Source organism: Anomaloglossus baeobatrachus, chromosome 1 (assembly GCF_048569485.1).
Source record: "Anomaloglossus baeobatrachus isolate aAnoBae1 chromosome 1, aAnoBae1.hap1, whole genome shotgun sequence".
NCBI lineage: Eukaryota > Metazoa > Chordata > Amphibia > Anura > Aromobatidae > Anomaloglossus > Anomaloglossus baeobatrachus.
In genome coordinates this window covers 283,303,602-283,317,506 of record NC_134353.1, presented here as the reverse complement: position 1 = coordinate 283,317,506, position 13,905 = coordinate 283,303,602, and the positions used below count along the sequence as shown (strand labels likewise).

Here is a 13,905-nt window from a genome sequence, read left to right as displayed (position 1 = left end):
GATGGTATGGTGATTCTAGGGTATATGTAGTGTCTTTTGGCCAGGGCCGGACTGGGACTGAAAATCAGCCCTGGCATTTGAGAGCAGACAGCCACTGGCTCACAGTCATAGATGTATGGACAGAGTGATAAGTCATTTTATTTTACCTTGACATTATCATATATTTGTTTACTTTAAAGAATCAAGATTAAAATATACTGACTGTTGCTGGCATTTTCCACGAGGCACTTCTGCTGAACATGGAGAACATACACTGCAGTTAGTAACCATTAAATAGGTTAACCACTTCTTGGACACCCCTTCTGAAGCCCTATGTTCTAATAATAACACCTATACTCCTTTTTCGTGCTGGCACCGTTTCAGTGGTGTCAGCTTTGCCTCTCCTGGGGCTCACATGACATTATGTCACCTAATCCCTGTGGAAAATCAGCGCTGACTTCACTATATCCCCTGTCGGAAAAATCAATACATCTAGTGGAAGTAAGAGATGCTGCTCTCTCATTTCCTTCCAATGTCAATTACATCTGTAAGAGGGAAGAATGAAGCCAGCGCAATTAGTCGCAGGGATTGTGAAACATAAAAATGTCACGTGAGCCCTGGGAGAGGCAGAGCTGGCACCACTGAAATGGTGTTATTTTTCCTGGGGGGGTGGTGTAAATACAAGGATTAAGAAAAGATTGTCTGAGTAGTGAGGAACAGTTTTAAGAAGAATAGAAATGTGGTGGGAATGCTCTAAAAAACTCACTGGACTGGGCAAGTTATAGGTGTTATCCACTACCTGGACAATGCCTTTTTTAAATAAGGTTACCTCCCTTGTAAATGACATATACTCACTTTGTACAGAGACAGAGACAAACAGGGAATGAAAGAGACAGACGGAATGAGAGAGACAGACTGACAGGGAATAAGAGAGGCAGACAGGAAATGAGAGAGGCAGACAGGGAATGAGAGAGGCAGACAGGGAATGAGAGAGGCAGACAGGGAATGAGAGAGGCAGACAGGGAATGAGAAAGGCAGACAGGGAATGAGAGAGGCAGACAGGGAATGAGAAAGACAGACTGACAGGGAATAAGAGAGGCAGACAGGGAATGAGAGAGGCAGACAGGGAATGAGAGAGGCAGACAGGGAATGAGAGAGGCAGACAGGGAATGAGAGAGGCAGACAGGGAATGAGAAAGGCAGACAGGGAATGAGAGAGGCAGACAGGGAATGAGAGAGACTGACAGTGAATGAGAGACACAGACAGGGAATGAGAGAGACTGACAGGGAATGAGAGAGACTGACAGGGAATGAGAGAGACAGACTGATAGGGAATAAGAGAGACTGACAGGGAATGAGAGAGACTGACAGGGAATGAGACAGACTGACAGGGAATGAGACAGACTGACAAGGAATGAAAAAGAGAGACTGACAGACATGCAGACAGACAGAGACAGACATACTACATACACAGGTAAACACACTATACATTACCAAATCTTGCAGTTCCTGGAGAGGAGCCGCTGGGACCTGCACTGAGGCTTCAGCAGCTTAACAACAGGACATGCCACTTTACCGGTCATGTGATCAGGCACATGATTAGTCAGATGACCTGACAGGTCCTTCACCTCAGCCTCTGTTCTGTTCCAGTACATTTCCTCCCCTGCTCTGTGTGGTGCACCTGACTGCCAGGTGCCACAGAGTACTACATCCAACCCCGGATTCCTGGTGCTGGTAAAACACCACAACACACACACACACACAACCACACCCTTTTTCTCTAGACCAGGTGACAGGCTAGAGATGGACTTGACGGGTGATCACCTATTGGCTTGGATGCATCCAATCCACTGGTCAGGGACCTGGGAGGAGGAGGGGCTAGGCAGTGAAGTGAACAGATGGCGGACATCTTGTGGAGAGTTAGGAAGTAAACAGACAGTGAGTCAGTCAGAATTTGACGTGCTGACGGGAAAGTGTGCAGTGGCTTGTTGAGTAACAAGGAGTACAGTCTCTGGGAGAGTACGGACGAGTATTCACAGGAATGAGCACCGGCGGGGCACAGGGCCCTAGTTCAGGAAGATGTTACAGGCGTGCCTGATAAATACCTGTACGGTGAGGGGACCCTCAAGGACCTTACCGACTGTAGTGTCCAGGGCACAGCAGCAGAGAGGGATCCTGGGATCGGTGTAGAGGTCAGACCTATGAGAGGTTCACGCTGTCTGCTGTACGGGCCAAGATGGAGACAACCGGAGGGAACCCCAAAACCGCTTCACGCTATGAGGACCCACCAATTACAAGCTACAGGGTGCATGGAGGTAATGCTCATCAGTTACTAAACTGGCACTGGATCCAAGGTATTACCATATTGGTAAAGACCAGCACAAACCGGGTGGCAGCAACTCCTAAACTAGTGAGTAAAACACAAGTTAACCTGCAGCACCTGTGTCATCTGAGTTCTTCCTGCACATCCGCACCCATATACTACAACCACCAACATCTTCCCCTGGGGCCTAGCTCTACTTGCGGAGAGCCATCACACCTAAGCTGCCCAATACCATCAGCCCCAGCAGTGAGAGACTTTGCAGTGGCGGTTCTCTCCATATAACCACATACTGCAAGTGGCGTCATGAAAACCTTTTATTTTTATTTTTATCTTTATTTTTCCCTTGTACATAACCCCTTTTAAGTGACCCCAGGGTCACGGATCTGGGCACCGGCCACCCAGTGACATATCCCAGCAATACACCGCCCAGGACCGAGTATCCCAAAGCCCTGGGGTGCCTCACTCTGCACCAATCACATAGATCAGAGCAGGAAGAGAGAGGGCAGCTCTCTGTGAGCAACCCGTCGGCAGGACTTGAGGCACACATCAGATGCCGTCTTCCCCTGTTCCAGCCCGCAAGCTGGGTAGTGACACAGCAGCTGCAGCCTCACAAAGGCACAGTGCAGGTGGACTGCAACTAAAGGAGTCGGCGGCCCTGCAGTCATAAATAGCTGCTGGAGGACCGGCCCCACAGGAAAATGCCATGCCGGCCCAACCCGCCTCTGATAAAAGAGCTGCATGTGCATCCTTGGAGTGAGTGAGCAAGTGGCCCACTGCAGGCACCGGCCCATCTGGCACTTGCCAGAACTGCCCTATGGCCAGTCCGGCCCTGTTTTTGGCCTATAAACATGGTGTGTATCTTATGGCATCCAAAGAGATGAATTTTGGTCTCATCTGACCAGACTATATTCTACCAATATTTCACAGGCTTGTCTAAACGTTGCTGAGCAAACGTTAAACACGCTTGAACATGCTTTTTGTTCACTAATGGAGTTTTGCATGGTGAGCGTGCATACAGGCCATGGAGGGTAAATGCCTTACTTAGTGTTTTCTTTTAATCAATTGTACCTGCTGATTCCAGGTCTTTCTACAGTATAGCTCTCCACAGGTGATTCTTGGCTCTTAGAGAACTCATCTGATAATTCCTTTCAGTCTTCTATCTGAAATCTTGGGGGGGAGCACCTGGTTGGTTTATAGTGAAATTATGTTTTTTCCACTTCTGGATTGTGGCCCCAACAGTCCTCACTGGAATATTCCGTATCGTCGTTAAGAAATTCTTTTGTAAAACATGCCATCAAAATGTTTTCAACAATAAGTTGCGAAGCTCTTAACACAACTTACGGCCACTTTACATGCTACGATATATCTAACGATATGTCGTATGGGTTACGTCGTTAGTGACGCACATCCGGCCTCGTTTGACATATCGTAGCGTGTAACACAAATGAGCGACTATGAACAAGCAAAAATACTCACCTTATCGTTGCTCATTGACACGTTGCTCATTTTCAAAAAAATCGAACATCCTTCTGTGCTCCGGTTGGTCATCGTTCCCGAGGCAGCACACATCGCTCCGTGTGAAACCCCGGGAATGATGAACTGCTGCTTACCTGCGTCCCGCCGGCAATGCTGAAGGAAGGAGGGGGACGAAATTTTACGTCCCGCTCATCTCCGCCCCTCCGCTTCTATTGACCAACCGCTGTGTGACGTCGCTGTGACAACGAACGTCCCTCCCCCTTCAGGAAGAGGATTTTCACCGCCCACAGCGAGGTCGTTTGGGAGGTAAGTACGTGTGACGGGGGTTACCGAGTTTGTGCGACATGGGCAACAAATTGCCCGTATCACACAAACGACGGGGGCGGGTAAGATCGCTTGCGATCTCGCTAGCGAGATTGCAGCATGTAAAGCCCGCTTTACTGTCACTTTCACCCATCATGAGATGATTCTTGTGTGGCACCTTAGTAATGAGACACCTTATTGTAGGCCATCAGTGGAACCAGCTCATATTACTTTTCACTAAGGTCAAGATTGCTTTCTAATTACTGATAGATTTCAGTCGCTGTCATGACTTTCCATGGCTTTTTGCACGTTTGTTTCTTTGTGTGTTCAATACTTTTATCATTGTGTGATTTCTCAGTATTACACATAACTTGAATTTATAGACATCTATGGTTTGATTTCTTTGCCTGTGTGGATTGGATGGACTGTTACCAACATCTTGTGAGAAATTCATGTCAAAAACACCTTTGGAATGATATTTAGTCAGAAAATTGGTACCGTGTTCAATACGTATTTCACCTGCTGTATATGTTTATGAGGCTGTTTATCTATGTATTATAGAATGTGTGCTGTTCGAATTAAAATTGGATAACACATTGACAATTGGCCATTGTTATGCAATTGAGGGTCCCTGTGAAGAAAATCAGAGCATGCACTATTCTTTTCTATATTTTGGATGAGAGTCACCCAAAAAAAAATCGGATCCCATATAAAATATTTGGATTGTATCTGATTTTTAAGGAAACATGGCTGTTGTTATCCTAAGAAACTGATTTGCTAATGTACATTTTCAACTGTTTAGGATGCTATATGAATATCACACCCATGTAAAAATGGACATACAGATGACACACGTATGGAACATGGATAACAATATAGATGAGAATTTTTTGAGTTTTCTGGATGAAAAGCTGGCAATTTTCCAAATGCTTGCCTGACCGAACCTTAAGGTCAAAAGATCCTTGGCTAGTCCAGGCATTGTAAGTCACACTCAGATCCAATATGTCTGACTTGTTAAAACAATTCTTGAGACAAATACTTACAAAAACAATTCCTTTTCTGCCGAATGGTCCCATCTGAAATTTCGATTTTTAACTAGGTCAAAAAAATCTCCTCTTCTCCTGAAACAATAGAAAAGAGTCTGATTTTCACATATTTAACTATAATCTACAGCCAACTTTGAGTGATACTGTTATTATTTAATCCTCTAGTAACATCATGGTGGATACCTATACGAAACTTGAAGCTGAAGGCTGTAAGACAGATTGCTCATGACGCACACAAGTACTAGGCACTGCCAAGGAAAATAACTTGGCCATTCCTTTTTTGGTCAGTTAGTGAACGGAATATGAATAAATCAAATATGCAAGACAATCTTTGGTAGATCATCTAGACTTACTTTATATAAAGAGCCAAATCTGTAGCAAGGATAGCCTGCTTTATCATTTTCAGTGCAGACTTGTAGTCTTGAACAGAGAGACCACTCAGAATCTGATTACCCTGAGAAAAAAAGAAGACATCCACACTTCAATTCATAGCTACATTCACGAGACTGCATGTTTAGTCCAAAAATACACCAGCATTAAGGTCAGATCCAAATATTTTTATACTTTTACAACTTCTGAAATTGCAGTTATCTCTACAGAATATGCAGTAAGTGCTCTGAACTGCAATTACTGAACTTTATATGTGAAAGGGAATCTGTCAGTATGATTTCACCCCCCAAACTATTTACATTGCAAAGACCAGACCATCAATACCTTTACATGGCATTTCAAGGCATTGTATAATATATAGCTGGCAAATTAGGCTTCATTTTTAATGTGACAGCTTCCATTTAAGGGATTAAGAAAATACATTATGAAACAGAACAAATTGAACACTGAACGTTTATTATATTTCAAGGTAACCTGTCAGCAGGTTTTCACCACCAAACTATGCAGCTCTTTCAATCACAAACACAGCACTTCCTTTACATGGCCAGTCTGTCCCTCCAATACTGAGAAATCAGCACTTGAGTCGATATAAAATTGAGCCTGCAGACCTGAAGCATCTGTCATTCCAGATCTGTTCTCCTCCCAGTACCACCTCCTCCTGATTGACTGGCAGCAACTCTATGTTGTGTGACAATAGGCAAAGGAGCTGTCAATCAAGTAGGAGGAGGCAGTGCTGGGTGGAGAATAGAGATGAATGCTTCAGGTCTATAGGCTCTATTGCATATCAACTCAAGTGCTGATTTCTCAGTTATAGAGGAACAGACTGGCCATGTAAAGGAAGTGCTGTGTTTGTGATTGAAAGAGCTGCATAGTTTGGTGGTGAAAACCTGCTGACAGGTTACCTTGAAATATAATAAAAGTTCAGTGTTCAATTTGTTCTGTTTCATAATGTATTTTCTTAATCCCTTAAATGGAAGCTGTCACATTAAAAATGAAGCCTAATTTGCCAGCTATATATTATACAATGCCTTGAAAACGTATTCATACACTGTGAACTTTTGCAAATTGTTTTATGTTACACCCACAAACGTAAATGTATTCTATTGGGATTGTACCTGATATACCAACACAAAGTAGCAAGGACTTGTAAAATGTAAAGGAATTGATACCTGGTTTTCTAATTATTTTAAAAATTAAAATCTGAAAATTGTGCATTTGTAGTCAGCCCCCTGAGTCAATACTTTCTAGGACCACCTTTTGCTGCAATTACTGCTGTCTTTTGTGGTATGTCTCTACTAGAGATGAGCGAACTGGCCGTGGTTCGGCTCGAGTTCGGTTCGTCGAACGGAGGTCTCGTTCGAGTTCAGTTTGGCGAACGTTCGACGAACCGAACTCGAACCAATAGGATATAATGGGAGGCAATCACAAACACATAAAAACGCATTATAAATGTACACATACAGTTAATAAACATTGCCATAACACTTACCGGTCCCCGCGATCCCTCCTGCACTCTGTCTCCTGCCGCTATTCCATCCGATGATCGGTGAATCCTCCCGGTAACCAGCACTGCCAGCAGTGATGCAGGACCTATTGTGACGTCAAAATAGCCATGTGACCAGTCACGTGGCTATTATCTCAATGGCTACAGACTGGTCACATGACTATGACGCGTCATGTAGGACCTGTCATTGCACTCTCCGGTACACGGTGCACATTTGTGTATCGCCGTGTACCGGCGACATGCTCTAGCACACGGTCGACTCCCCGTTCCGTTAGGGACCGGCTGACACAGCCGGTCATTAACGGAGATCACCGTTGCCATAGCAACGCAGTTAGCGGTGACGTCACCGCTGACCGCGGCTCCGGGAATCACATGATTGGAGCCCTGTTGCTATGGTAACGCGTCTGTCACCGCCAGCAGCCAGCAGCACTGATCTCTCACGGAGTGAAGGCTGCACGCTGTTTCCCGTGCAGCCTTCACGGAGTGAAGGCTGCACGGGAAGCAGCGTCTTCCCCCATGCAGCAGTGATGGAGCAGAGCTGCATTTGTTTAACGAGAAAGACAGAAGACCATGGATCGTGGAGGGCTGACAGGGAGTAATAAAGATGGAGTCTCTAATGTGTCTGTGTATTTATTTCTATTAAAGTATTTTTTCTCTGTGTGGTGGTTTTTTTTAACCCTTTATTGGAGATTCTTAATGGCCGGGTCAAACGTGCCTGACATTAAGAATCTCTGGCTTAATACTGGCTAGTAAAACAAAGCCAGTATTAACTCATGATTACCCAACAAGCCACCCGGCTCCAGGGCTGTTGGAAGAGTTGGATACAGTGCCAGATGATGGCGCTTCTATGAGAGCGCCATTTTCTGGGGCGGCTGCGGACTGCAATTTGCAGCAGAGGCGCCCAGAAACCTCGGGCTAACCTGTGCTGTGAATTCCAATCCCCAGCTGCCTAGTTGTACCTGGCTGGACACAAAAATGGGGCGAAGCCCACGTCATTTGTTTTTTAATTATTTCATGAAATAAGTGAAATAATTAAAAAAAAACGGGCTTCCCTATATTTTTGGTTCACAGCCGGGTACAAATAGGCAACTGGGGGTTGGAGGCAGCCCGTGGCTGCCTGCTGTACCTGGCTAGCATACAAAAATATAGCGAAGCCCACGTCATTTTGTTGGTGGGCAAAAAACTTCTGCATACAGTCCTGGATGGAGTATGCTGAGCCTTGTAGTTCTGCAGCTGCTGTCTGCTCTTCTCCATACAGACAGACAGCATCTGCAGAACTACAAGGTTCAGCATACTCCATCCAGGACTGTATGCAGAAGTTTTTTGCCCCCTGAAAAAATTATGTGGGCTTCGCCATATTTTTGTATGCCAGCCAGGTACAGCAGGCAGGTACGGCTGCCCCCAACCCCCAGTTGCCTATTTGTACCCGGCTGGGAACCAAAAATAAAGGGAAGCCCTTTTTTATTATTTCATTAATTTCATGAAATAATTAGAAAACAAATGACGTAGGCTTCGCCCCATTTTTGTGTCCAGCCAGGTACAACTAGGCAGCTGGGGATTGGAATCCGCAGCACAGGTTGGCCTGAGCTTTCTGGGCCCCACTGCTGCGAATTGCAGTCTGCAGCCGCCTCAGAAAATGGCACTTTCATAGAAGCGCCATCTTCTAGCGCTGTATCCAACTCTTAGAGCGCCTGCCTGCTATACCTGGCTAGCATACAAAAATATGGCGAAGCTCACGTCCTTTTTTTGTAGTTTTTTGGCAAAAAAAATAAAAAATGCTTCCCTGGATTTTCCATTGCCAGTGAAGGTAACACCAAGCAGTGGGGGTTAGCAGCCAGTAGCTGCTTAGATTACCCTTAGCTAACAATACAAAAAATGCAGCGGGAGCCCATATATATTTTTTTTAATTATTTATTTAAATAACTAAAAATAAAATGGGCTTCCCTGTATTTTGATTGCTGGACATCACAGTGCTGTAAAAATAAATCTTTAAAAAAAATGATGTAGCGCTCTGCGGTATTTTTGATTCTCAGCGCAGATAAAGCAGACAGCTATGGGTTGCCACCCCCATCTGCCTGCCGTTACCTTGGTTGGCAATCAAAACACAAGGAAGCCCATTAATTTTTTCTATTTAAAAAATAGTTAAAAAAAAAATGACGTTGGGTCCCCCCATTTTGATAGCCAGCTAGGGTAAAGCAGACGGCTGTAGCCTGAAAACCATAGCTGGCAGCTTTACCGTGGTTGGGGATCCAATGTGGAGGTCCCCCCAGGCTCTTTTTTTTATAATTATTTTATAAATATTAATAATTACACAAAAAAAGTAGGGTCCCCCCAAAATTGGATCACCAGCCAAGGTAAAGCGGACAGATGTGGTCTGGTATTCTCAGGGTGGGAAGGTCCATAGTTATTGGGCCTTCACAGCCTAAACATAGCAGGCCGCAGGCTCCCCAGACGTGGCGCATTCACTAGATGCGCCAATCCTGGCGCTTCACCCCAGCTCATCCCGTGCCCTGGTGCAGTGGCAAACGGGGTAATAAATCGGGTTGATACTAGCTGTAAAGTCACCTGAGATCAAGCCCAGCAGTTTGTGATGTCATGGTGTCTATTAGATACCCAACATCATAAACTGTCAGTACTAACAAAAAAAAAAAATCGACAAAAGAAATGTATTTGAAAAAACAGTCCCCAAAACATTTCCTCTTTCACCAATTTATTGTAAGAAAAAAAATAAAGGGGTCCCACGACGACTCTGGACCATCTAGTATATGGGGGGGAGACACTCAGGGAACGTATCCCCCATTTTCTAGGAGTGCAGACCCTTCATGTGAGGAGTGTGGGTGCAATGAATCTGCACTCACTCTCCCCGGGTCCACAGCAGCAGAGTCCATGTCGTAATGGTTGCTACCAAAGCTGCAATGCCCTGCTCATGAGGTAAGGGCATGCCTAATCAGGAGAACTATTCTACATTTCCAAATATTGGTATTTGCTGATATTATTGCTATTCCACCTACTATATATTGGGGATAGGATCTTGGAGATGGAATACCTCTTTAAGTCCAGTTATCCAGCTGAATGAATACTTAACAACAGAGCTCGCTATTTAGAAGTGTTTTCTTGTGGCGTATAACGAACTCTCATGTTTGGTAAGTCATTCAGCAGGGAAACTATAAAAGCAAATCCCTCCATTTGGAAATGTAGTATATAGCTCTCCTGATCAATTATGTTCCTTACCTCATGAGCAGGGCATTGCAGTAATAATAATAATTTATTCATTTATATAGCGTTATTAATTCCATAGCGCTGTATGTCTTTGGAGTGTGGGAGGAAATCCACGCAAACACAGGGAGAACATACAAACTCCTTGCAGATGGTGCCCTTGGTGAGAATTGAACCCAGGACCTCAGCACTGCAAGACTGCAGTGCTAACCACAGAGCCACCGTGCCGCCCATTTAGCTTACAGATGCATAACCACCACTCACTGTGTCTGAACACAGGAAGCTGAGCTGACAGCCGCTCTGTGCATGCGGCAGCGTCTATTGTGAAGGAGAGGGCCGTGGGGGGATTAACGCTGCACAGGTACCGTGGGACACCGGGGAACACCGGTGGAGTTATAGGGGGTGACCTGGCAGGGCCTGGGGAGGAGTTTTCTGTCGCTTGTGTCATGGCACATGCGACAGAAATCAGAGGAGTAGGGTGAATGCGGCCGGCGCGCTGCTGTGCGCGCGGCCATCTTGGATTTCTGGGAGGGCATCGGGGGGGCACTTTGGCGACACCGGGGGACCGGGGAGGAGATTTATCATGTTTGTTCATGCCAGATGGGAGATAAATAATTTTTTACCGGCGCTGTCATTTACTGTAACGTGATCATCGGTATACGGTGTATACCTGTGATCACGTGAGCGGGGACCGGAAAAAACGTCCTGAATCATGATCTCCAGGGTCTCAGCTAGCCCTAAAACCCCGGAGATTTTCTGACGCTGGGGGGCGTTATTCACTTATTTCTGCCTGCTGTTTATAAACGGCAGATCAGAATAAGGCTACATTCACACGACCGATCCATTTTTGTGGTCTGCAAAAAACAGTCCGTTTTTTTTCACGGGTGCATCCGTGTGGCATCCGTTTCCGTTCCGTAGACGGTCCGTATGTCATCTGTTTATCATCCGTGTGCCTTCCGTTTTTTTTGTGTACTGCAAAAAAACTGAAGGAGGGAAAATACATAAATTTACCAAGGATCCTTAGCTTCAACCTACATGAGGCGGTCACATGTTCACTCCAGTGCCAATTTCTACTGCTTTTCACAGCATAGAGCGCTCTGGTGATTTTCCTGTGCTTGTACACTTCATATCAGTCTTTTCTGTCATTATAATGGCAGAAAGACACATAATGTCCCACTCTCCTGCATTTTGTAATTTTGCACCCTTTGGTGCCTTTCATGTGGCACTAAGGGGTGCTTAGCTTTGTATTTAGCCAAAAAAATGAAAAAAAAATGACGTAGGGTTCCCCCTATTTTTGTAGCCAGATAGGGTAAAGCAGACGGCTGCAGCCTGCAGACCACAGCTGGCAGCCTCACCTTGGCTGGTAATCCAAAACTGAGGGCACCCTACGCTGTTATTTTAAATTAAATAAATAATTAAAAAAAAAAAAACACGTAGGCGTCCCCCCAAAATTGGATCACCAGCCAAGGTAAAGCAGACAGCTGGGGTCTGATATTCTCAGACTAGGGAGGTCCATGGTTATTGGACTCTCCCCAGCCTAAAAATAGCAGGCCGTAGCCGCCCCAGAAGTGGTGCATCCATTAGATGCGCCAATCCTGGTGCTTCGCCCCAGCTCATCCCTCGCCCTGGTGCGGTGGCAAACGGGGTAATATATGGGGTTAATACCAGATGTGTAATGTCACCTGGCACCAAGCCATGGGGTTCGTGAGGTCAGGCGTCTATCAGATACCCGACATCACTAACCCAGTCAGTAATAAAAAAAAATAGACGACAAACACATTTTTATTTGAAAAAACACTCCCCAATACATTCCCTTTTTAACCAATTTATTAGAAAGAAAAACAAATCCAGGTCTAGTGTAATCCAAGGGGTTGCCATGACGATCCACACTGTCCCAGTCAATGAAGAGCAGGATGTTCCCCATTGGCTGGGAGAGCAGTGCAGTGACCTGAGCTAACATCAATGGGTCAGCCCAGGTCACTGCAGGGGATGACAAGTGCTGCTGTCAGCGAGGTACATTACCTGCGCTGATCTCCTGCACTGCTGACAGCACCTGTCACTGAGTTCAATGACCGCCGCCTTCACAGCCAAGTATCGCGAGAGGCCCGTGACATCACCGCTAGTCAGTCTCGGGTCGGAAGCGAGAGAAGGTGATGTGACAAGCGGCGGCCATGGAGGACAGTGACAGCGCTGAGGTCGGGACTTCATCACCGCAGGTAAGCCGAGCGGGACCATGTGTGCAGAGTGCCAGGAGGACGTCAGTGTCGTGGACTGCATGGCTGGGGACGTGTGTGTGTGTGTGTGTGTGTGAGTGTGTGTGTACATGCCGCGTGCAGGAGGGGGCGGAGTGAGCTGAGCGGGGAAGTGTGGGCTTCCTGCACGTAACTAGGATAAACATCGGGTTACTAACCAAAGCGCTTTGCTTGGATACCCGATGTTTATCTTGGTTACCAGCTTCTGGCAGGCTGCCAGCGATGGTTCCTGCACACTGTAGCTGTAAAAAGCCCTGCCCTGCTCGAACGTATCTAGAACTATCGAGCTTTAGCAAAAAGCTTGAGTTCTAGTTCGATCTAGAACAGCTCCCAAAATCACTCGAGCCGCGAACTGGAGAACCTCGAACCGCGAATCGTGCTCAACTCTAGTCTCTACCAGCTTTACATATCTATAGACTGAAATTTCTCTTCTTAGCAAAAATAGCTGTAGCTCAGCGACATTGGATGGAGGCATCTGTGAACAGCTTCTCAATGGGATTTAGGTTTGGACATTGATTGGGCCATTTACACGTGAATATGTTTTGATCTTAGGTGACTAAAGTTCCAAGCACACCCAAAATGCCTTGATAGCGTTATCCATGCACTAACTGCTTGTCTTAATCATGATGTTCTGTATGTGAACTGCTACCAATATAGAAGAATCATTTGTGGAGCCAGACTTCAACTTTTATTATTCATATTCCTGGCTGCAGTGGTGTTGATGTTTGAGCTCTGTACGAAAGTGGACATGGATTGTTTATATTCCTGTCACCTGTTTCAAGTCAATGGGTGTTGCAAAACATCAGACTGCACTCAGATATATCCTTTGTCTCAGGCTCAGTTTTTTCTTATCTGAAGCATCTGAGCGGATCAGAACTCATTGCAAAACTGATGCAAAACTGCAATCAGTTATTTTCAGCTTTCTCACCATCTACTCCCAGGTGCTGGTCAAGGACTGGATTCATATGTTAAATGACCTGTACCGAACATATAGCATCGATCCCACTAAAACAATGGGATAAATGTCTCCATCAGTTTCTGCCTGGCACTTTAGATAAATGCTGGATATACACTACAATGTTTCATCTGAAAATATAATAAATATTTGAACAAAATCAATGATAAAACTAGTACCATTTTCTCATACATGAAACAAACACGTTAAAGATTACCAATCACTAGGATTTTCCTATATAAACTAAAGCCAGTGTTATACTGGCACTATCATGCTGATTCTAAACATACCTTTAATTGTAAGATCGGATGTATACTTTCTGAAATACAGGCAAGTAAAGTTTGTGGTTTGTGAAATACACTGTTACTTGATTAATAGCAGCCATAGAATATCTGATAGGTGGGTCGGGTTTTGCTAATTATTCCCGCCCCTGTCTGGTTCCCGCGCCTTCATTCCCCTGTC

The 13,905-nt window shown here is 45.3% G+C and overlaps 1 protein-coding gene across 5 annotated transcripts in view; it reads right to left on the bottom strand.

The window, feature by feature from the left end:
- The window catches only part of PDE5A (phosphodiesterase 5A), a 394,028-nt gene that overhangs the window by 23,013 nt on the left and 357,110 nt on the right, over positions 1 to 13,905 (bottom strand). For all 5 annotated transcript variants that reach the window (XM_075350615.1, XM_075350624.1, XM_075350634.1 and 2 more), the window contains exons 16-17: positions 5,480 to 5,580; positions 5,124 to 5,201 (exon numbers count right to left, since the gene is read on the bottom strand). In XM_075350615.1, coding sequence (XP_075206730.1) covers positions 5,124 to 5,201; positions 5,480 to 5,580 — 179 coding nt within the window. The remainder of the gene's footprint in view (positions 1 to 5,123; positions 5,202 to 5,479; positions 5,581 to 13,905) is intronic.